Source organism: Bactrocera neohumeralis, chromosome 3, assembly GCF_024586455.1.
Source record: "Bactrocera neohumeralis isolate Rockhampton chromosome 3, APGP_CSIRO_Bneo_wtdbg2-racon-allhic-juicebox.fasta_v2, whole genome shotgun sequence".
NCBI lineage: Eukaryota > Metazoa > Arthropoda > Insecta > Diptera > Tephritidae > Bactrocera > Bactrocera neohumeralis.
Genome location: NC_065920.1, coordinates 17,898,454 through 17,924,841, shown reverse-complemented (window position 1 = coordinate 17,924,841; position 26,388 = coordinate 17,898,454). Strand labels below are relative to the sequence as shown.

General features: G+C 35.5%; 1 protein-coding gene across 2 annotated transcripts in view; it reads left to right on the top strand.

The window, feature by feature from the left end:
- Positions 1-2,359: 2,359 nt before the first annotated feature.
- The window catches only part of LOC126752459 (proto-oncogene tyrosine-protein kinase receptor Ret), a 45,546-nt gene continuing 21,517 nt past the window's right edge, over positions 2,360-26,388 (top strand). Inside the window, exons 1-2 of one of the 2 annotated variants that reach the window (XM_050463265.1) lie at positions 2,360-2,523; positions 13,408-14,213. In XM_050463265.1, coding sequence (XP_050319222.1) covers positions 14,099-14,213 — 115 coding nt within the window. In that variant the 5' untranslated portion in view covers positions 2,360-2,523; positions 13,408-14,098. Of the gene's footprint in view, positions 2,524-13,341; positions 14,214-26,388 lie in introns of those variants that run through there. The other variant, XM_050463266.1, reaches the window with a different exon arrangement.

Genomic DNA, 26,388 nt, shown 5'->3' with positions numbered 1-26,388 from the left:
AAATAGAAACAAAACGTAAACTTTGGCTGCACCGAAGCTATTATACCCTCGACGGACGGATTTTTTATAGCAAATGTATGTATGTGTAACTAAATCTGAAAAGGAAAAATGCTTCACAAGCGACATTCTTTGATATAAAAAGCCTCCCAGTCGAATTTATAAGGTTAGGTTAGGATAGATGGCTGATCTAGAGAGATCGTAAGTGGCCTGCTATATTTAGTCCTTTGTGAAGCCATAGAAAAGAATAACTCCTGTGTTTAAACTTATAAATTAGCAAAACGCTTAGTAGCTAATACCAAAAAATTAGCACAGGCGTTTAATTTCCTTTCCCGCCAGTTCGGTGGGATGTCTGAAGGTATGCGCTTTCAAGTGTTTAAGCCTTGAACTTCCAATCGCGGGACAGTCAATAAGGAAGTGCTGAGTTGTTTCCACCTCATCTGGTAAGATTCATAGCATTACAGCATGGACGCCAATAGGGCAATGGCCTGTTAAAAGCCCCGAAACTAGGGAGAAGTTAGCTTTACTGAGGGCAAAGAGATCAATAGATCTCTTTCGATCGATCTTGGGCCAAAAGGCTTTTGCAACAGCGCATGTAACGATGGGGGCTCAGCGCTGGCCAAGCTTCCGCAAAGGCCAGCTTTCCAGTAATAGAACACAAGAGGATACAGGAGCACCGACCCGCTCCCATTCTATAGCGATAGCGGTTCTAGGGTGCCTTTCATAGCTCATCAGCTTTACAATTTCCTACAATTCCGATTCCATACCAGTCTTATCACAAAGACACTCTAAGTTATTGATAGCGGGGTTAGGCCCTCCTTGACCAACTCTCAACTTTATAAGAAACACATATCGTTTATGGAGATCTTTATATTAATTTTGATTAGTAATTTGGTCAAATTGGTCGTCCGATGTTTCCTGCTAGGTGTTACAAATTTTGTACCCAACTATCTACGCTGTTCAGGGTATAATAACCTATGCGTATATAGTGTTTATTATTTGCCTGACCGGTAGCCTTTAATGAATCAGTAATATATGTAATGCATACTTTTTTTTGCCAACCAACCCATCCGAGCTTAGACAGAGAGAGAGAGAGAGAGAGAGAGAGAGATCTGTTGTTCCTGAAAGTCCGATTCTCCCTTAACCATACCGTCCACTCAACACAAATATCCAGTCTTAGTCAAGGTGTACCGGTATGAAGTGAGCGATGAAAAAGAGATTTATTTTAAGAATTCTTAACTGAGAAAATCATGGGTTAATCCGGGACAACCATCAACATCGACTGCAAAAACAGATCGATTCAGTAAAGAGGCAATGCTCTGCTTTTGGTATGATCAGAAGTGTTTCGATATATTATGAGCTTCTAGAACCTGGTAAAAGTGTATATACTTATCGCTACAGACTGTACTTTGCTCCTTATTTTGTTCACACTAACTCTGACATACAAAGTGGTCATCTCTGACCCCTAATGTACGAACGCTAACTTAGAAATCTCTTTGCAACTAGCGAAGCAGAGCAAATTTTGGAGCCTATCCCAATTGCTTGTTCAATTATAAGGTGGACGGCACGAGTCCCGTGAAGTCGTGGACTCTAAAATATTAAGGCTAGCTTAAAAATCTCTTTGCAACTAGCGCAGCAGATGAAATTTTAGTAATAGTTCCATCATAAAGTTCATTTTCGTTCACAAAGTGGCTGTGGCGCTTCACTTAAAACCATTACCTAATCTTGAAGAAAAAGCAGCCACATTTATTATTCATAGGAAGTGTGTGATGAGTGGCCACTGCTGATTGTTTACAGTTACAAGGACAAAACTTATCGAATGCATACTTATGACAAATGTTAATTTATGACTTTGATATCAACAGAGCAAATCCTTCTATAAGCAAAATAGATAAATAGATTTAAACTAACAGGATATGATTGACTCACCGCATGAAAAAATGATAAGGGTGCTGATTGCAGATGCATACAAAACAACAAATGAATATCAGCGATTAGCAACGGGGGGAACGTTGGCGTTGGCAACGAAATACACGCAGAGTAGCAACAATGCCGGCAACGACACACCGCTGCCAGACAGACACTGGAGCGATGCGATGACGTGACGCGCTTCGCAGCAGCAGCAGCAGTAGTAAAGATAGTGCGAGGGTGGTTGATAGCCCAACCACCGGCTGCTGACAGCCACGCACGGCACGAGTCGCATTGTTTGACTCTCGCTGCTATTAGCTAGTTGTGACGTCGCCTACAACATAGCGCTGAGTCGCAAAAGACAGACATTGGAGCAAGCGCCGCGGTTCAGTTGAGCGAAATATACCACAAAATGTTGGCTGAGCGGTGGCAACATCATTTCGCTACGAACAGCGCTAGTGCACGGAAGTAGACGCGAATAAATACGGATGCATGATTTCGGTTACGATTATAACGGACTGAGTGATATTGCGGATACGCGTTAAGTGCGAATTTGGTGAAATTAACTATTATTGAATAAATGTTGAAATGTGAATAGCTTGTTGTGTGGGGTGTAAGGTAAAAATAACACGAAATTTTAAAACCAAAAATATTCAAAACTCAGTGCATTAATTTAAAATGTTTGTTGAATGCTTGTAGGGGCAGTGGATTATTTTAAAAATATAATTAAGTGATAACTGAGTTGCTTGAAACATTTTTTTTTTCATAAATACCAGCGAATATGTGTGAAAAAGTGTGACTTCAATGCGAAATTAATTGTTATAAGTGAATATAAAATTTTTTGAAAAAAGTAAAAATATATAAAAATTAAAAAAATTAGTAAAAATTATAAAAAATTATAAAAAAATTTAAATGTTAAAAAAACTATGCTTAAATGTTAAAATGTAAAATATTGTTAAAAAATATTATAGCTGTAATATTTTCATAAAGAATCAAGAAAACTAATTACGTGTAATAACCAAAAAAATATTTTTAAAAACTTAAAATATTTGCAAAGTGTATCAAAATTATGTTAAATAATTATAAAACTACAAAAAATAAACTTTTTAAGCTGCTCATGTAAAATCAAGACATAATAAGTTCATAACAATTTATAATTATTAAATAAATCGCAACAGAAAATAAAACATTAATATATTTTTATTATAATATATAAAAAAAAAACAATAATTAAATCAAACTTATTTTAAAAATTTAAAAAAATTACTATATTTTGAATTTTGATAATAATTATTGTACATACATACATATATTAAATTAAGAAATATAATTTTCTGTTACAACAAACATAAAATAATGTTTAAAACCAAAAAAATAAGTTCTAATGATTTATGAAATATTTTTACGAAAAGAATAAAGGGATTAAAAAAAATATTCTATTAAGTATATGTACAACAAGTACAAAAATACGATGTATATTGGGTAGTCGAAAAAGTCTTTTCGTATTTTTAATCAAACATCAAATTCTTTTTTTATATTTGTATTAATAAATAAATAAACTATTTCTAATTAATTATTGTAATATTAATTCTATATTTTAGAAACATTTTTCTAAGCTTTTCTTCCAAATTTCCAAAACACATATTTTCAATTCTTCATATACTCGCATTTTTAACACTTAAAGAAAAAACAAAGATTGTAGTTTGGTCGACCTCGATAATTTATCGGAACGAAATTTATCAGAACACCCAAAAGCAGATATTTCTCAAGGCAAAATACTTTTTGTCTAGTCTAAAAATTATCTTTCAAGGTGCAAGTGCAATACTTTAATAAAGTTAATTTATTTTCTACAAAAGATATCAAGTAAAACAGGATAAACTTCAATATGAACTAATTAAATATTCATCATTATCTTATAACCGTTTTTACTTGATTATAATAACTGTTATTACTTTAAGAGAGCAAATTAAATTTTTAAGATTTACATTTGTCTTATTAGAACGTGGAAGAAGTGATAAAACTTTAGAATAATTTAAATAAACTATTTACATTGTAAATAATAATTGATTGCTCTCACTTTATAACTGTAATAATAAAGGGTGATCCATTTCGAGGTTCCCTATTTTTTTAGAGAAACAACACATTCAAAAAAACATTCTTTGGCACTTCATTTTAGAAGATTATCTCTTTCAAATGTAGGCCGCAGGTCTCAGATGGTCCTTCCGTTTTATCTAGTTTTCGATGACGAGCTTTTCGACTTGGTAACTGGCGACTGACACGCGTGTTGGTTTACTCCAAAACCTGAATCAAAGCGATATTGTAAGCATAGACTTTAGACTTTACATATCCCTACAGGAAAAAATTTAAGGGTGTGATATCACACAATCTTGGTGGCCAATCGACTGGCCCGAAACGTGAAATTATCTGCTCACCGAAGTGTTTTCCCAATAAATCCATTGATTGATGCGATGTGTGGGAAGTGGCGCCGTCTTGTTGAAACCAAATGTCAACGAGATCACGAGCTTTAATTTCAGGCATCAAATAGTCGGTTATCCAGGCACAATAACGGTCGCCTATGACTGTTACGATCTCACCGGCATCAGTTTTGAAGCACCGATGATACCACCGGTCCACAAACATTACCAAACCGTTGTTTTTTCTAGATGAAATGGCTGCTCTTGAATCTATTCAGGAAGCTCTTCATCTCAAATGTGCAATTTTGTTTGTTTACATACCCATTGAGCCAGAAATGGGGCTCATCGCTGAACAAATATTGGCTCGAAAACGTCGGATCTTCTTGGAACTTTTTAGGAAGCCATAGACCGAAGCGAAATCACTTGGGAAGGTCGTGCGACTTCGATTCTTATACAAACTGTATTTTGTACGATTTCAATTTAAGATCTCGGCGTAAAATTCGCTATGTTGTTTCACACGTCAGACCGAGTTGCGTCGGCGTCGATTAACTCTGCACAGTCTTCGTGTACACTCTCAGCCACGGCTGCTATATTTTCTTCACTGCGTGCTGGACGTGGTCTATATGGTCGAATATTATCCAATAATGAATGCTGGGTCTCAAGATGGGAGATGGTGTGACAAATAGTATACTCAGTAGGTCGATTATGTTCATCATAAGTTTTCGTAATAAAGTTAAACGATTTGTAAAAGTTGTTCAGGTGTAAATCTTTCCATGATGAAATGCCAAACAATACCGAACAAAAATAATATGACTGCTTCACACGACTCATGCGTGATCTTTCAAAAAAAGGTTATTGAAAAAAGTACCTATACTTGGATCGCCCTTTATAAAACACTTTTAAGCGGGTGTTGAAGTCCATAAATGGCAACAAAAATCGATTTTTTTCGAAACAGTAAAAAAAAGTAGTAAACGTTTTTTTAGATTTTATTCTTTTCCTGTACTCTTGTAATATTAATAAATAAAAACTTATGCCTCTAGACTAGAATGCCTCCCTAACTGACAAAAGCAGTGAAATTTAATTAGATAATTCCTAAAATGTTTTCTGGAGAATATGGTGAGACAAGCATGGAAGACTTGCAAAGGTTCATCAATCATTTGAGACGAGAACACAAAATTGTAAAAATTAAGAATATATTCCTAAAAATACTAATTAAGGACGTAAAGCTATCTAGGATTCAGATCTGTTGGACTCAAATTTAAAGTAGAGATGGTCAGAATGTAGTCTTGAAATTTAGACTCATATCTAATTTTAGGGTTATATTCACTTCCAATTTCACAAAATAATTTGTTTACATATACTATACATAGTATATATACATTTATAGTTTCGGAGAAAAGAGTGTACTTTTTATAATCTTTTAATTTAGTCTAATCCCCTGCTAAAACTTCAAACGCGCTTTTTTCTAAACACTGACATTTTTACATGACCTTCTTGTATATATATTCGTTAGGTAATGATAAAAGATGTAATATTTTAGATTTATTTAATTTCGATTTTTGAAGCCACTTTGAAATGTATATTTTTTCACAAAAAAGAACTTTTTGTTTGGGAATCCGTCATTTTGCAAAAAATCAAAATTTTGACTAGTCCTACGATCATGGCTTACATATATCCATAGTAATAACGATTTGTTGTGGTTTTTAGAATTAAGATAATTTAAAGCACAAAAATCTTCATCTCCGCCAGACTCCCTTTTTCAGAGACCTTCCCGGAGATCGGCACGGGATCAAGGGGATGAAAAATTTTCCCAGATGAATCTCCGATTATTAAAGTACATTCTGTACATTTACTGTTTTTTTATTTATGCATTAAATAAAATGTTTCTCAAAAAATGTTCCCAAAGGAAATAGTTTGTCTTGACTTGCAAGTATAACCCTTAAATTAATAGATATAAAAAAGTTTGCCATAAACAAAAATATTTTAGTCAAAATAGTAATATTCGATGCTCTAATTTCGCGACCTTTCCTAAAAACTTTCAACTAAAATTTAGCAAGAAATAATATTAATCAAGTTAATTGAGGTTACGTATACGCCGCAAAAGCCCAATCGTATAGTTCCACAAATTCCCAAATTCCCACAGCAACAAAACGCACTTCAATGGAATCGTTGCGAAATAATTTGTTATTGCCACAACTAAACACTCGCTTTTTTATTGCATTTACGCTGAAGCCTTGGGACTCATAATTATTTTGGACAAATTCACGAAAGTAATAATTAACCGGTTCAAATAACCAAAAGCAGCAACAGACTCGATACAACAAACACAGCAAAGAACAACAAAGAAAAAACGCGTTGACAAGTTAAGACCGAATCAGTATGCAGAAAAGCGTTTGAAATTTCCAAATAAACAGTGAGCATTCAACTATCCTGCGGCTAGGACGTGTCGGACTTCACGTCTACAGCAAATGAGGGGGCGTAACGACGGGACACACCTCAAAAGTGGACGAAAAGTGGATAGTGCTCAAAAAAAAAGACGCAGAGACAGCCAGCTGAGGCTACAATTATGTGCTTATATACATACAAACATATGTATGAGTGTGTGTATGTATGTAATTAAAAATTAAGCGAGTTATACTAGAAGTGGCGAAGTGACCATTTGGAGCATTTGACCAACACTTAAACACGTTTAGAGCGGTCAAGCGTCACACATATGTATGCATACACACTTTTAATAGTTGGGAGTTTAGAAAACGTGTGGCACAAAAAACGCTTCGAACTTTGTTGCGCGCCGGAGTTGCTTACTTTAAAATATCTATGTACACTTTGAAATACATAAATACAATGAAGTTTGTAGTACAATAAACTTAAGAAGCGCCTGAGAAAGAGAAACGAATGAAAAAGCGTAATAAAAACAAAATTGACTGAAAATAAAGCACTAGTTGCTACGTGAAATGTTACAATGTTATTGTTTAGCAGCGCGATGTGCTGGTATTTTTGATTCTTTCGGCGAATTGCAATTTTTTTTTACAAACTCACAGCGGGTTAATGAAATTATCAACGCGCATAAGACTTCACAGTCGGCGACGTGCTAAGAAATTAAATACTGTAGTAATTTGTTGATTTCGGAGTTTCGGGATTGTTGGCTTGTTATTTCAGGATCCCTATTCTTTCGGGATTACTAGTACTTCTCTCATTCTTTAATTTAATTTACCCTATTAAGACAATATCAGAGTTTTTGCATTAATGTGTTGTTTTTTGGGGTCCCGATTTTCTTGGGATGATATTTCGCAGCGGTTTAATGAAATTATCAACGCGCATAAGACTTCACAGTTGGCGACGTGCTAAGAAATTAAATGGTGTAGTAATTGGTTGATTTCGGAGTTTCGGAATTGTTGGCTTGTTATTTCGGGATTCCTATTCTTTCGGGATTACTAGTACTTCTCTCATTCTTTAATTTAATTTACCCTATTAAGACAATTTCAGAGTTTTTGCATTAATGGGTTGTTTTTTGAGGTCCCGATTTTCTTGGGATGATATTTCGCGCGGCTTAATGAAATTATCAACGCGCATAAGACTTCACGGTTGGCCTTTTAAATTGGCGGAGTGTTAAGAAACTCATTACTGTAGTAATTGGTTGATTTCGGAGTTTCGGGATTAGTGGATTGTAATTTCGGGATCCCGATATTTTCGGGATTACTATTACTTCTATCATTTTTTAATTTAATTTACACTATTAAGGTAATTTCAGAGTTTCGGCATTAATGGGTTTTCTTTCGGGGTCCCGATTTTCTTGGGATGATATTTCGCAGCGGTTTAATGAAATTATCAACGCGCATAAGACTTCATAGTTGGCTTTTTAAGTTAGCGACATGCTAAGAAATACAATAACATAGTAATCTGTTGACTTCGGAGTTTCGGGATTTGTGAATTGTTATTTCGGGATCCCGATCTTTTCGGGATTACTAGTATTTCTCTCATTCTTTAATTCAATTTACCCTATTTAGGCAATTTCAGAGTTTCGGCATTAATGGGTGTTCTTTCGGGGTCCCGATTTTCTTGGGTTGATATTTTTCAAAATATTCTGCGGATTTTAACGGTGCCTCACTTCTTTTACCATAATTTGGTAAATGAAAAGTTTCGGGATGCTGTTTTTTCGGGATTATAATTATTTTTTAATATTTTGCCAGTTTTAACTTTAACCACATTTAATATTTGCTAATACCGTTTTTCATAATATTTTGTGGACCGTGTTTTATTTCTTTTCCCATACTTTGACGATTTCAGAGTTTCGGGATCCCGATATTTTGAGGTTTATTATTTTTCAATAATATTTTTTTAGTATTAACCGTGCCTTGCTTAATTTTTGTTAGTACTGTTTTTTTGTTTTTTCGGGATCCCGAAGTACTAAGGGCTAAACACACATAACATTATGGCAATAAACGTAATTATAGCTTTATGCAGTAGTGTAAGCATGCAACTGCGGCTTTGTGCCATTTGAGTTGGCTGGCATTGTTGTTTAGCCGCTACGTGTTTGCGCGCCTTAAAGTGCGCTACAAAAAATTGTTGCAAACCGCTTTTAGGTATTAGTTTTTGTTGTTACGACACTAAATATCACTTAATTTGTGGTCTGTCTTTTCTATGATTCTATTTCTGCATAATAATGGGTAGTTAAAGCGATAATACCGTTACAATGTGTTAATTTTAGTGCAACATTAGGTGGCAACTACCAACCCATAAATTTCAATGAAGGCTTAGTCGATTGTAATGGGGCGTTAAAGCAGGTGCTTAATGAGGATTCATTGGAATGAGATATTTTAAGATTTACAGTAGCGTAGATATAGTAATAGAGACGTTAAAGTGATATGCGTGGCACATATGCGAGATAATAAACTTATTTCATGCAATTTTTACTTGTAGTCGTATTTCAAATACAATATATGCATACATATATGTATGTTGTCATCACTTACCACTTTTAAAATCTGAAAGAAGAAGAAAAATTGAGTTATTAAAATGTGATATTTTTTATAGAAAGTTAAATAAGAAGAATAATAGAAGAATAATACGGGTTACTCTGTCGACTCAGCTTATGTTCAACATTACGTTATTAACGCTGCTCGCTTATAATAAAAACAACATAACAGAAACCAACCAGAATTTGTGGTTCTTGCGAAAGTCACAAAGTCACATACAAATTCAGAATATTTATCTACAAGAGGCGTTCCAAAGTAAACAGGACTTAAAAAAAAAAACAGAACAAATGGTTTTTTCGGCAAAATCAATTTATTTTATTCAAAATAGTCTCCTTCTGCTTCAATACAGCTTTTTGCACGGTCCAAAAGCATGTCGAACGAGTGTTTTAGCTCATTGGCCGGTATGGCCGCCAGTATGCCGGTACAAGCCTTTTGAATGGCCTTTCTTTTCATGGACAAATGCATTTTTCCGAAAAGGAAGAAGTCGCACAGTGTCATATCAGGTGAATACGGAGAGTGGTTAATGGTTAAAACGTGATTTTTGGTCAAATAATCGATCACAAGCGTCGATCGATGAAACGATTTTGTGCAATTTTTGGTCGTCAGTCAATTTGTGCGGAACAAACCGTGTACACACCTTTAGTAAGCCTAAACGTTCGGTCAAAATGCGATAAATCGATGTTTTGAAGATATTCGATTCCATTTTCATAAATTTCAATGATGATTTCGGCTGATTTTTGATGAATTCACGCACAGTTTTGATGGAATTTCCGGTGATCACGGATTTTGATTGGCCCACGTGTTGATCGTCATTTATGTCCTCACGACCACTTTGAAAACGTTGAAACCACTCGTGCACTCTTCTACGGGATAGGCAATCATCGCCATAAACTTGTTTCATCAGTTGAAACGTTTCGGTAAAAGTTTTACCAATTTTAAAACAAAATTTAATGTTGGCTTTTTGTTCGAAGCTCATTTTCGCACCGATAACACAAACATACTGACACTTAAAACGCAATAACTTCACTTCCAATCAATGAAATATCATGAAATTCTCACTGGACAATCGATAAAGATATCAGATTCTAATGCATCAGTCGACATATAGATGGCGCCACCAGGGGGCGCTAGATTCAAAAAGTTCTGTTTACTTTGGAACCCTCCTTGTATATGATTTAAACCAAAAATCATTGACTTTCAAAGCTGTTCTCGTACTTTATTTACTCAGTGGCAATGATGGAGTAGTTCTTTAAGCTCTAGAACACGAACAGACTTCAAAAAAATTATAATCCCATAATCCGATTTTACTCTTTGATACTTGACTTTTTTTGTCCACAAAACCACATTTGAACATTTGAGTATATCGGCGATTGGCGATTCTTAGCACGCGTCACAGCGTGATTGAATGATTGGTAATTATTGAGTTACTTGTCAATAGAAAGAGATATATAATCCCTATACAAGTAGGTAGATGTTTGTATATATGTAAGCATATGTAGATATACATATGTACCTAGTAGGTGGGTGCGGATAAAGTCCATAACTGATTTAAGCATGTGTATAATATTTTTGTTTATTTAATAGATTTTTATGCACTGTAATTTATTTTTATATATAGCATAAATATTTTATGGGGGATTTCAGTAGACAACATTAAGAAAGCCAATAAAAATTCAGAATAAAAAAATGTACGTTGAAGAACGTATAGGTAAAGCAAAGATCCGGTATATTTTTGGATTTATTTTAATTATTTTACGCACAAAATTACGCTTTGAAAATATATAGAACTTTTTTAGGAAAGATCTAGGGTCCACGTTGCATCAACTTCTAAATCCAAAGTCCAAATATTATAAGTATATATATATTTTTGTTCAGGTCTACGTATAAAGCGATATTAAGTTTATCCAGATAAAATCTAAATAAATTTCAAAACAGATGAAAATCTTTATTAGTAAACATCAGTATTACCAAAAGCATTACGTTATGTTTCTAAAATATTCTAAAAGCTTAAGTTTTCGACATTCCGATGAAATGCAATAGGGTATAGATATTCTTTCATCTCTTGCGTAGATATTGTCTACTGTCATTTATATACAAATATGTAAATACTTCTTATGTGCAACTTCATATTCACGAACCCTTCTTCAGTGGCCTTCTTCCAATTTAATTGAACACTACGAAATAATATCACAAAGTCGGCGAAAGTTCATAGCGCGGCAAATTTTCTGTATTTTGTTATTTGCTTTGTGCGATCGCAATCTACGCTAGAATTAATGATTATACAGGGACAATGTGTTGTAAACTTTTCTACGCAATTTAATTGTTGTTGTTGATTTACTTTTTCGAATCATTTCATCAGAGGCTTAAGTGCTAATGCAATTTTAATTGAACAGCTCGTTTGTTAAGCAAAGTTAAATAAAGATTGTCGCCACATTGTATTGGTCTTTGTTTAGGTATGTATGTAGGTATGCAAGGTTTTTATATTCTTTGATTTTCTATACAGTTTTTACGGTTTTTAGTGGTTTTGACAATATAATTTTGCAAAAGAATTAACAAAAACTTATTTTTTCGCAAAGATATTTTATTTTTTTGGGTCATTCTGTTTTCAAAAAAAAATGAACAAAACAAATATTGAATATATAGATATATTTATACCCTCTCCAGGGTATATTAAGTTTGTGACGGTATTTGTAAAATCCAGAAGGAAGCGTCGGAGAAACTATAAAAAAAATGTAATGATATACATAAATCATCAGCGCGGCGAGCTGAGTCGTTTTAACCATATCTGTCTGCCTGACCGTCTGTCCTTCTGTATATAAACGAAGTCCTGCCTCAGTTTTAGAGACGTCTGCACACGTTTTCCCACCAATAAGGTGCACTACGTGTCTAGTAATAGGGATGAGGTGTTTTTGATATACAGACGAAGAGCTCGAGTGGCCGCGAGAAACCTTTGCGCAGCTTCGAGCTGGATATTGTAGCAGGTTAAGCTCCTACTTATCCAGAATATACCACGACATATTCAACATATGTCCTGCGTGCAATGAGTCTCCGCATGACACTGGTCACCTCTTTGCATGCCCAACCAACCCCACTCATCTGATACCCTTTTCCCTTTGGTCCGACCCCGTCGAAACAGCACGTTTCTTGGGCCTCCCGTTAGATGACGTCGACGACAAACTAAATAATCCTTACCATTCTATCGGGGATTAGATAACCGTTAGAACAACAACAACGTGTTTTTGAAAGCTCATAGCGGTTATGTTTTGTTTATGGATTTGTGCCAAATTTCGTTATTGTGTTCGGTAAGGTTTGCCATTTCCTCATGTCATATTTCACTTTGAAATAGTCCAAGACTATTACGCAACTTCACGTTTTCCAATGGCTACTGCTTTTTTTTATCGAAAAATTATCTTCTCAGTTGAAACCTATTTCTGGCTTAATAGCTTCGTCGACATAAAAAATTGTCACTAAAGTGGTGAGTGAAGTCCTCCTGTGTGTCAGAGGCCTTATTATTTCGAAATGGGGCAGGAAATGTCGTTACCATCAATAGCGATGGTTATAACACTATGTTGACTGACTTTTTTCCGGAATTATAATATAAAATTAATATAATATTTCTCTTTAACATCAAATGTTTCTTGTTGGTAAACCCTTCATAGCATTATGAAACTGACCGATCAAACTCAAGTCCTTGTATAGAAAACTATTTAATTTTATAAAATATCTTCACGAAATTTGGCACGGATAATTGCACGAGGCAATATTACAATCTCTGAATAAATACATATATTGTTTAGATCGAATAACTATAGAATATAGCACTTTTTTGCTGTAAAAAATATACCTGTGTAGGGTATTATAGCTTTGGCGCTGCCGAAGTACACTTTTTTTGTTTTCTGTTAAGAATATGCAAACATTTTGCGTTTTTTTCTCCTCTTTGTTTTTACCAATGTCTCTGAACCAAATTTTTGCTTTATTGAAACTTTAATAATATGTAAATAAGTATGTTCAAACTTTATTTATCAACTATGTAAGCAAACAAAAATTACCATGTACACACATGTATTACATGCCTAGACAAGAATGTACATGACCTTCTGGAATCTTTGCAGTGCTTTGAATGAATTTTGACAATTGAGAACAGAACTGAGGAAGTGACAAGTGAGCGAGTGAATAATAATAACAGAATATTGGAGAGCAATTTGAAAAACAATGAAAACTAATAGAAAGCAAACAACAACAACAAATTTGTAAAATATCATACAAGAATATACATACATACTTATATGTAAGTACATGCGGATGTATGTACATATGTATGTATGTATGCATAAGACATGTTCAATTGTAATTGGAATGCAAACAAATTAACAAGCGACACCCACAAGAACAGCAAGTGCAAATAAAAATAATAAAAACAACAACACTAAGTAACTACATGAGAGCAATAATGTGCGGCATTTAAAAACCAATAAGTCAGTTAAGAAAACATCAAACAAAAACATAATAAATAAATACAAATAAACAAAACAATCAACAAGCAAACATTATTAACAATAACAACTACACCAACTACACATTCTTCTTATGTGCCATGTGTAGATATGTGGAAGTAGCGGTGTAAAAAGCACTATTCTATGCTCCGAAGTCATAGGGCGGCATAGTTGACAAAGTGACTGTGACAACAAGTGATAAGCAAAGAACGGAAAGAGCAAAACAACACAGCGGTAAATATACCTTTAGCTACCCTGCAGCGCTGCGGGAAACTCAGTTCAAACAAACATACAAACACAAACGCCCAACATGCCAGTTCCTGTGAATTACCGTTGCAGATTATGCGCCGACAGTCTAATTGCGGTTATTGTTGCTCTGCGGCTGCTGCTCTTCCTGACTCGTGTCGGTCATAGCACCTGTCATGGTGAGTATTTTTGTTGCTGTTACCACTTACATACGTATGTACAAGTATGTGGCGAGCTGAGATATGCTATAATTCACAAGACGGTAGGGAGCCGAATGTGTGTAACCGTGTAAATACATACATACGTGTAAATATTTATTGGATGTCTTTTTATGAGCATATGTCATTCTATGATTCTATTATCAATCATGACAAGTTATCATATCATCAGATACAGGTAATCCCTAAATACATATATAAGTGAGACTTATGTACATATGTACAAATATCACGAATGAGTGAGTTTAAAAATCAAACAATTCGTTTTCATATTAAGCCATCCATAGGATATCTAGAAGGTCTTCGTCGTTTTCTTTTGGGAACTTAATATAATATACTTTGTTTTTGGGGCAGAAGACGCATTGTAGAGAGAGAAATTAACTTTTCAGCATTGTTCTAAAGTTCAATAATGTATCCATACATTTCTTAAACTGTGCGGTATGATTGTCAAGAGGGGCTTCGAGCTTGCTGTATACCTTTCTCAACAGCATTGCGAATTTCGTAAATAAAAAAAAATAGAAAATGAATGGATTTCTAAATTATCTTGTCTATATATGTACATAAGTATCTATTCCAAGTTTTATCTCTTTTCATGTTATCTCAAATACTCGTTCTAATCTTCACTTCAATCGGGAAAATGAACCTTTCTATCGAAAACTCATACAATGTTGTCACCGACCATGTCTCTGCACAAATGCAATGAGGGACTTATAGAGTTTAGTCTTTGTTTTGATAGATGGTCTTTGTTACTTGTGGTCGCCATTAAAGAGGGTGTCAATCCGAGGGCTGTTTTCTTATTTTCATAGGGGGTGTCTTTTACGTGGCGAGACCCAAACCCAGCGCCCAATCTGTTTCGCCTTTCCTTTAGCTCGTCGATACCAGAAGATATTTGGTCTAGGATCTTGTTTCGGAACATAGTGAGCTGCTTGAGCGCCATTCACGATTATTTTACATATATTTGTCGTGAATGGCACTAGAGAACTTTCCTCACTTGCGCGAATCATGGTACTACATTAAAGACACGGAATGACTGCATTGAATCGGATTCGTGGTCTTGTTTTGACCGCATTTTATTATTGTTGTAGAGGCTGTCTTGTTTGGTAAGGAACGGGCTGGTTGTGATCGGTATCTAATGTAGGCCCAGAAAAGTGCTGTTTCAATGGGGTCGGACTGGGCAAGAGGTGGTTAGAATCATGCGGATAGAACTTTAACCTCTACAGTATCCAGAACGAAGTTGTGTTTGCTCTAGATTGCCGGATAGATGGCTCTTTGCCTGTAATGTGTGGTGATTTTTCCAAAAACGCCATTCACTGAGAGGGTGTCGCCAAAGTGGAAAGGTATCGGCCGCTTTAGCGGTTTGAAAAAATGGAATAAAAGCAATATTGGTCGGCGCTTTGAAGAACGAAGAGACGGAAAAGCGATGTCCCAATTATTGGACCTATATATTGCAAAAATGATGTCCAATCAATACTTTTTGCATTTTTATATGTATGTCGTATGTCACCAGAGTTTCGGCTTATAATTTTAGAGCGATTATGGGGATACTAAACAACAAACAGCCGTATTAAGCCCTACTATTGCCAAATTGATTGCTATGCTCAGCATAGGGTAATTGACCTTCCCATGGTCTATTCGAACTTATCATATTTCCTAGTAATTTTCTTACTTTGTATGCACAAATATATGAAATAAAAATATATTCTTTTAAGGTGTGTGCAACGCCATTTGCACTGAAATATTTTAAATGACATGTAATCATCATCAGCTTGATATCAGCTACGTCATAGGCGTGTACAACAAAGTAACTTCACATCTGCTCTGAAAGACACTTTGGTGTTGCCTTACCACGTGCATTACGAACTTAAGTTGCAGTGCATGGCGGTAAACCGGCATATGAAGAATGTATATCTTCTGCATGTCACTCACTTAAAACAACACACACACTTTTACATACACATGTCTAAATTTCCATGTGATAGCTTGTCTTTGCATATTATGGCTGAATTTATTTATACATACATATGTGGTATTTTGGCTTCTTGTAGTTGTTTTGTTGCACACACCCTCTGGCGTATTCAATTTCACCTTTTTATTAGGGGTTGTCCATCTTTAGTTGAAAGGTCACTCATAGAGTTACAAAAAAAATTAAATAATAAGCAAAACAAAACAAAATAAAAACAAGTAAGGAAGGGCTAAGTTCGGGTGTCACCGAACATTTTATACTCTCGCATTATAAAGTGATAATCGAGATTTCATTATACGTCATTTACATATTTTTCAAATACCGTATTTTTGTAAAGTTTTATTCCGCTATCATCATTGGTTCCTAATGTACTTTATATTATACAGAGAAGGTATCAGATGGAATTCAAAATAGCGTTATATTGGAAGAAGGCGTGGTTGTGAACCGATTTCACCTATATTTCGTACATGTCATCAGGGTGTTAAGATATTATATACCGAATTTCATTGAAATCGGTCGAGTAGTTTCTGAGATATGGTTTTTGGTCCATAAGTGGGCGAGGCCACGCCCATTTTCAATTTTTAAAAAAAGCCTGGGTGCAGCTTCCTTCTGCAAATTTAGTGTTTCTGACGTTTTTTGTTAGTCCGTTAACGCACTTTTAGTGATTTTCAACATAACCTTTGTATGGGAGGTGGGCGTGGTTATTATCCGATTTCTTCCATTTTTGAACTGTATATGGAAATGCCTGAAGAAAACGACTCTGTAGAGTTTGGTTGACATAGCTATAGTAATTTCCGAGATACGTACAAAAAACTTAGTAGGGGGCGGGGCCACGCCCACTTTTCCAAAAAAATTACGTCCAAATATGCCCCTCCCTAATGCGATCCCTTGTGCCAAATTTCACTTTATTATCTTTATTTATGGCTTAGTTAAGACACTTTATAGGTTTTCGGTTTCCGCCATTTTGTGGGCGTGGCAGTGGGCCGATTTTGCCCATCTTCGAACTTAACCTTCTTATGGAGCCAAGGAATACGTGTACCAAGTTTCATCATGATATCTCAATTTTTACTGAAGTTACAGCTTGCACGGACGGACGGACGGACAGACGGACTGACGGACAGACAGACATCCGGATTTCGACTCTACTCGTCACCCTGATCACTTTGGTATATATAACCCTATATCTGACTCTTTTAGTTTTAGGACTTACAAACAACCGTTATGTGAACAAAACTATAATACTCTCCTTAGCAACATTGTTGCGAGAGTATAATAACGAAACCCTCAAGCGTTAGAAACAATGAAACGGTAAATGTGAACATAATTTTTCTTTACAGCTGGCTTTCAGCTTAGAAAAGTACAAAACTAGATCTACACTTTCAATCTGTTTATGTTCAAAAAAGCCATATTTGAATTAAATTAAATCGGTTTGCTTTTCATTTTTTTTAGAGAATTTTGCATTATGACCTCAATCGTCTGCGTCAATAATTCCCCTTTGAGATTCGTAAATATGAAATCAGCTTAGAAAGCTCTTTGCTAAACATAATCATTCCGACTTTTATTAAACAGTCTTTTAAAAAAAGTTAGGCCTTGTGAACCCCGACGATTAAACCATCAACTAAAAAAGTTATTTGTCGACCTATAAAAGATGTTAAGAGCTTATTTCATCCCGTCAATATTAAAAACATGAGTATTATTTCTGTCTCTATTTCGATGTTAATATTTTAAGTTAATCAATATTTTTAGAAATCATTGGTTTCCGCCGAACATTTTCTGATACTAGAAGTTGAAAGATCTGCAAACCCTGCCTTTAAGCGGTTTTGGTTACTTAAAACTTCTTTCAAGTTTCTTTTTCCGCACGGATTTTTGTTTCGTGGATTTTTTTACTAACAACTTAAGTTCATCGAAAATATAAATTTTTTCACACACAGTTCATTTCGTGCAACGATCTCTCAGTTGAATACCCTAAAAAACGAAATAAAATATTTGCAAACGGAACGCGAGCACACGAAATACGTAGGTAAATTTGTTTCTTTGTTTTATCGGTTCACAACAATGTGAACCCAAAGTCAAATTAACCTTTTGACCCGACATAATGGTAAACAATTGATTGATTTTTGAATTACAAAAACAAATTGGCAATCAATTTAATTTTGCCATGTGTGTAGTACATATTTATGTAAATACATATGTATGTACATATGCAGACAGGCAAGACTATGGGCACGTCTGCTGCCAGACGTTCAATTTTTCGCTGTCCAAATTCTTTCGGTCTACACTTAAACGTCTTTGGCGTTTGGCGTTGAAGTACAAAGAAAATAAAGAAATTAATTAAAAATGTAATGATGGATATGCTATTGAAAAAAAAATAAATTACAAAGATATACTAAGCACAACAACAAAAACAAATAGAGTAGAAAAAATGCAAACAGCTGCAAATTTAATTCATTCGTCATTATTTATTTGACGATAGTGAAGGCGTACGCCAGAGTGGCGATTACCACGACGATTAATTGGCAGCGTGTTTACCTATGTATATATGTATTTGTAAATATAAGTATATATGTATATAATTGAATGTGCATTTTTGACTGGTTTTGTGTGCACGCGCCTTGCAGGTGTGTTTGTGTGCGTGTGTGTATGTGGGAGAGCTGCGATGCTTAATGTATTTACTCGGCGAGCTATCAACTGCATTTGCGTTTTCCCAACTAATCCTTAGCGCTAATATCAATGCTCTTTCATGCGTGATAAGATAATGCTTCAAGTTACTATACATATATAAGTACCTAAATTTGTTTTTACAATACATATGTACTTACATACTATGTACAAACATTTGAGTCATTATACTTTGTGCCCCAAAATATGAAAGAGTACCAGAGATAGCATTTAAATCAATTATTAAATTTATACTAGATTACATAGATGGTATGTAAAAAAAAAAGCTATGAAAATTTCATACAGACTTACTTAAAAAGCGGAATATCTCGAGAAGTATTAATGATAACGATTTTGACCTCGGATATTTTTTGTAGCAAATAAAATTTCCTACAAGTTTGTGATAAACATTTTTTCTATAGCTCTTGCCATTTACGAGATATGTATGTACAAAAAAATTCGAATCTCATGGAAAAATTTAGAGCCCCGTACTACCTCGCCGGTGTGAGTTACGACTTTATTGCACTGGGCACTTTTGTAGAGTGAACAATTCTGAGAAATATGCGTCTAAAGTCAAAGCGATGCCATAAATACCTCTGATCTGCAGGAATTTAAAGAAAAAAATTCACGATTGTAGAGTATTTTCTATAGAAAATTTTTACAGGCCTTGGTCCAGTTCTTAATGTTAATATTAAGGGCTAAAATTTTCAGGGAATTTTTTTAGGGTAGGGTGACGGGACTGAAAAAAATTAATAGTTCAAGAAAAAAACACCCTAATATACATATGTATGTATGTATAAACTGTATACTTAAATATAGATATGTATGGCAAATCTTTCTCTTTAATCGATTATAGTCAATTCATCATATATGTAGGTAATTATAATAAATATCAAATAAAGTAAATTTCGTATTAAAAAATTAAAAAAAAAAAAATAAAATGGATTGATATCAGTAATTTTGGCTGAGAATCACTTCATTTTATTGATATATCTTTCATGGTGTGGGTGTGTAGCACATAAAGTCGACCAGGAGGATGAAAATTAATATTCGGTTTATGAATACTAGGGGATGGGAGAAACCGGTTTCCATTTATTTGGGCATCCAGCAGAACTGAAAGCTTTTCAGCTATATGAATATATATACGGTACCAATTCAGCTGAAAAGTGCAACCACCTCACATTCGATATATAGGATACAGTGGAGAGTATAGAATAATTTTTACCACTTATAGAAAGTATTGTTCTTTCTCCGTTAATGTGTTTTATTAACGAAAAGGAATTGTTAGTGCTCAAAATAGATTTTTTGGGAAGCAGGTGTATTGCTTTTTAAAAGTGAATCGTAAGAATGCATCGATTGTTCGACTTTCATAAGGGTGATGCGCTATTCGATTATTAAAGCGCCGATAAATTTGAGTGATGTCGATATTAGCAAAATTTGGGCCTTTGCGACTATTTTCTTTTTAACAGACTCCAAAAATTGCTCTTAGGTAAAATACTTGACTCGTCTATTTTAAAGACTAAGAGATTTTATACTCTAGCTACCTATCTATCTCCATTAAATTAAGATGTGCTCGTATATGGTATAAGCGTCCACAGAGGTTAAAGCATGGTCCTTTAAGGTTTTGAATACTGTTTCGTTACGGTTCGATCTCCGAAGATAGTGTTTGAATCTATTGAATAGACATGATAGACCCGGTTATATAGTATATGATCTGAGATCCGAACTAAGTAAAAATTGGCTTTTGCTCTCGAAGTACGACGAAGGAAATGGTGGCCACTTCATTTGACTTTAATAGAAATATGGCTTTAAAAGCAATTCATTTAGTATCCCGAAGAGTTTGGTGAAATTATCATGCTTGGCCAGAACTAAAGCAAGTAGCTCTATGCTATTTTAAACATAGCTCCAGAAGACATTACTGCGAAGCGTGCTCTAAGTCTCAGGAAAGTTGGGTATATGAAGGGGTTCGAACAAGGACACGCCGAGATTCTCACCTCCTTCAATTGAGTTCCTGAAAAGTTGGATCACTGCGTTGCAGAGACGACTCGAGGCGGCTTTTTCTCTGCTTTCATACCGACTAAGGAGATGTGGATTGAGAGAAGTCGCTGAAGAGAACGCGCAGTGAGCTTTTTCACGGATGGGTTGAACCTAGGTGGGAAGTTTGGAGGGGGAGTTTTCTGTAGCGAACTCTCCGTCAATCTTAACTTTATGCTACCGGATCACTGTAGTGTTTTTCAGGTAAAGTGGCTGCTTTCAAGTTGGCGGTAGACGTACTGCTACGAAGTGCAGCCTCTTTCAGGGAGATGAGCATTCGCTTCGACAGCAGAGCAGCAATAATGCGCTCAACTCGATAATTGTGCGTTCAAAGCTAGTCAAGGAGTGTCTGTCCGCACTAGAAATATAATCGAGTTACATCAACATCATGCTCGTTTTGATACCTGGTCGTAGCGGAATCGCCGGCAACTGCGAAGCTGATGGGCTAGTCAGAGGAGGCACTTTGGAATGGGACCGAGTTGGATCTCCGTTGGCGTTCTAGCACTGGACCAATGGACCTCGCGTATGCTTAGCAGGCGTTGGTCGACGAACAGTTCCTGTGCAACTGCGAGGTCCTTCTGGCTTAGAGTAGAACGCAAAAAGTCTACTGAACTACATCCTGGCACTTTTTCCTCTATTTTCCAGCCTTTGCAAGACTGATGCTGAAATATTTCGGTAATCTTACCTTCGACAAACCAGAGAGAAATCAGAAGACATAGCCGAAGCTGACATTAGTCGACCAACAAATTTGAGATAGGCTCAAAGCGCTTTGTCGATCTGTAAACCTTAAATGACTGACGTCCTAAGCTGGCCAGGTGAGATACCTCTTAGGACATATTGATGTGAAATGTTGCACATGTTCATTTCTCCTCAAGGAGCGGTTTATTTGTCCGAACCGCTGATATCGGTTTTCAATAACATATAGCTGCCATACAAACTGACTGATCAAAATAAAGTTCTTGTGTGAAAAACTAATATAATTGACACGATATCTTCACGAAATTTGGCAGAAATTGTTGTCCAAACAAAGTTATAATCTCCGAACTAATTATTCAGATGGGATCACTGTAGCACATACGTGTGGTATGTATGTAGCTGCCATAAAAAGCGACCGATCTAAGAGTTCTCAGACCAATTATCAGTACCACAAAAAACAAAGCAAACCAATAAAAAATTATAGGCGGCAAAGTTGCACGGTCAAAGAGCTTAACAAAATAAGTCAATGAAAAAATGAAATATTTATGACGTTCCTTATGCATACCAATATACTTACAGTTACATGCTTCTTATATTTAAGTAACGCTCATAAAATAGTCTATATGTTTGCCCTTAACAAAACTCAATTATTATTATTTCGCTTGACATTCACCGCAAGTGCCAAGCGTTGCAGACGATGCATAACGGAGCTACAACACTAACGGTCTTTGTTTACACTGCAGCGAAATCAAAAATGTGTAAAAGTAAAAGAAAAACGAAAACAAAATACACAATCGATTGACACTGGGCAAGTCATATCCTCACACGCCCATTTCTATGCATATACACACATACATGCACACATACACATTTACATTTATTAGGCTGTGCGGCGTGTGGTGTTGACAGCAATCAGCGCCAATGTCGACGCTTCCTTGTCTGCAACATATTGACGACGCGTCGACATTGCACACAAACCCACACACAAACAACAACCAGCCATGCACAGCTACATTGTCCTTTGATTGTCCTTCACTCCGCTCTTTACCTTTAAACAATATTTGCTTAGGCAGTAAGTTGTGTCTGTTGGTCTTCTCCCGGCGAACGGATGTGCATAGACTTTCCTGTCTAACGGTGTTTAAACGGAGTTGTTGATTTTAGTTGGTACATAAAACAAGGTTGCTATTGCAGCCTGCACATTGTTGTTAGTGTGTGAGTATGACTTGTGGGAATTTTATGTTTATCACTTCATTATGTAATAATTGTTTACAATTGGTTAAACGATTACAATAACAAATATGTTAGGCGTTGCATAATTGAAATGCAAATAAGGCAAAGTAGAAGAAGAGTGCATTGTATTCGTGATAAAAATACTATACAGAGAGAGAGAGAGATTTAAGGCAAGCTGCAAATGGTTTATGCCAAGAGTAAATATGTACATATATACATATGGATACATGTATGTTTGTATATGTATATACATCCATAATTTAATCTTGAACTCTGCAAGTTCCGCATGATTTATGGACTTCTCTCGAAAGGAAAAACAAGATCAAAGGCAATTTTTATCTCCAATAAATTTTATATTGGAAAGTTATGACCAAGTGAGATACATAAATTTTATATATCTATTTACATAATGTACTTATGTATACATTCATATTCTTACTGTTAAGGTAGAGGATCGCACAGTTAATGAATTCGTTACGATAAGTACTGTTAAGTGCTTGTGTGTTGAAAAATTTATGTTAATTAAATATGGAAAAATTTGGTAGAATCCGTTCTTTTCGAAAAGAGACCACATACTTGTATATTGGTTAGTCGAAAAAGTCTTTTCGTATTTTGTCAATATATGTCGTTGCAATCGAATACCTCCAGTTCTACCAAACACATTGTGTCAAACCATATAGTGTTGGAAAGGTGAGATTTTAAGCTTGATTTAACCAAAACAAAATTCGTGGAAGTTGAAAAAGAGTTACAGCTGTTCAAAAATGAGTGAAAATAATGAAGAAATCGCAAGTACAAGTACATATTTTGTAATTTTTGTATAAAAAAGGGAAGAATGACACGCAAGCCACCAATGAATTTTTTGAAATTTACGGAGACGATGCTGTATCAGTTTGTGTAGCACAACAATGGTTCGCTCCTTCCGTTCTGTAAATTTCGATGTGAAGGATTTACACTGATGGAATAATGTTTCTAGCGGAAAAATGGCAAAAAGCGGCTGACCAAAATGGTACATATTTGATTGATTATAAATATAAAAAATATAAGTTGAAGTTTGATTAGAAATACGAAAAGACTTTTTCGACAACCCAATATACTGGGTTCCCACAAAGAAACTCCGGTAAATTCAATAGCTTCTGTGATCGCCAAAAGTACCACCCTTTAGCTACCCAAACAGTACAGAAAATTCGAAAGTCACTCAAAACGATATACAATTCAATTTCCGAAAGGACTGACAGACGGTTCAGGGTGAGATGGAATGGCTTAAGTACAAGCAGGATCCTCCAGATCAAGTGCAAGAGCCCCGAAGGATAAAACGCATGTTTTTTACTTACACAGTATCGAAAGGGTTGTAGGAGAGTTGTTGGTCTTATGATAGGTCACAACCTACTGGCGTCACATGCAAGCCGGATGGTCAGAATTAACAACGATACATGCAGAAAATTCGGGGGGAAGTGCAGGCAGTAGAGGAGACAGACGCTGGAACGCCTCCCATGTTTATGTCCAGCATTATTTTACACAATTTCCAGATCAAGATCCGGGTCTTGAGAAAACTCTCAACGCATCTGTGGACAATTTTTTTGAAGATGTGTGCTTTTTTTGTCAAAAGAAAACGGTTAAAATAAATAATATTATAATTATATTTTAGAAAGGTTAGGTTAAAAGGTCGATCTTATAAGAGATCACACTTGGACCGCGGTCTCTCTATGGTCTGTTGTGTTACCTAAAACTCCTATATCATAGATCACAAGACCCTTACAAACCGACTTTGAGCCTAGCACAAATTTGTTGAGAAGGCTAATATCAGTTTCTGCTATGTCTCCTGTTTCGACGAAGGTAATACTACCGACATGTTTAAACCCCAATCTGCAAAGGCTGGGCAATGGTATAGAAAGTGCCTGAAAACGATTTGCAACGATTGCGGATCTTGCGATAGCACAGGAGCGAGTCGTCGACCAGTGCACGCGAGGTCCATGCGTCCAGAGCTAGAACACAAAATGTCAATCCATGTCAATGTAGATCCAACACGTTTCCACTCCCATGGGAGCGGGCCAGGGGCACCCCCTCTAGCTAGCTCGTCGGCTTTGCAGTTGCCACCGATTCCGCCATGACCAGGCAGCTAAACGAGGATAGACATCCTTAACTAGCTTTGAGTTAGCGAGCTAAGCGCTAGTATTGCAGCCCTGCTGTCAGAGTGAATGCTTACCACCCTAAAAGCGGATGCTTTTCGTAGTAGTACATCTACTGCCACCTTAATAGCCGTCACTTCAACTTGAAACCCACCACAACAGTCCGGTAGTTTAAAACCCTCTCTAGACTCACGCTTTTTTCGGGGAATGGTTCAACGGAAAGTGGGCATTTAGGGGTAGTTTCAACGACACCTTGCTGCTTACGGTTAAATCTCTACTACAATTTTCAGATCATATGCGTTAGAATGCGCCGCAACTTTGAAGACTCATGACAGGCCGCTACACTTTTGCAGTAGGCTCTCTTGGCGTTCTTTAGCTCGGACTTGTTTATAGCCAGCCCTGGCTTTGACAGCGCTTAATCGTCATTATAGTATAGTTATGCACATACATAAGTATATACATGTACATTATTTTCGAAAGTAGTTAATTGTACCCAAAAGTGAGATTTATTTACTTATTCATATATTATATATGTTTGTATGCCTTATAAACAAAGATATTCCATGTCAATATTCCATAGATATCAAACAGTTGCTTTGATATAACCCCAAAAAGAGCTGAGAGATCGTAAATATTTAACCTGCGCTTATCTATCATAACTAATTGGCTCTTTATATATAAATCAATCAAGTTTATTTGTATGAGAGTAAACAAAATCGCTCATTAGCAGCTACAAAGTAGTATATCGTACAATTGCATACAAACAAATAAATTAAGAGAGGTGTGTTTGACGCTGAGATTTTGTTTACAACATTTATGCGTTCAAATTAGAGGCAGTCGTTTGAGTTTTATATTTAGTAGACGTGCAAATTCATAGCCATTCATAAACTTTCGTTAAATTTAACTACCCTCAATGCTATTTTTAAAATCCCACCAACGCAATACAACTATGTTGAAGGCAAAAAAAAATTGAATTATGAAATTTAAAAATTTCACAGTCAAAATAGTCTTTGATCCTCAATGTTGCTTGTGTTTATAATAAAATTCGAAATGGTTTTCGTATTCAAAAACTAATATTGAAAGTGCGACCAACGTGCCACATGAAGCGTGCCACTAAAACAGAAAGTCTATAAAATTGTACAGAATCGGGATATTTGGCATTGTTGTTGAGCGAAAATTTGCAAAAATATCAAATGTGAATTTAAACAATTTTTTTATTGCACAGCAAAAGTTAGGAACAAAATATGGACAGAAAGTACATTGTATTAAACTGTTGTCTGAATGCGAAATCATAATAAAAATTCTTGGCACAGCAGCGAGCATGTTTAATTTGGACTACATATGGTATATTCATTGTGAAAATGTACGTATGATTCTATATAGTATGTATATAGTAAGACGATTGTTTATTGGGAAGTTTAAGTTTTAA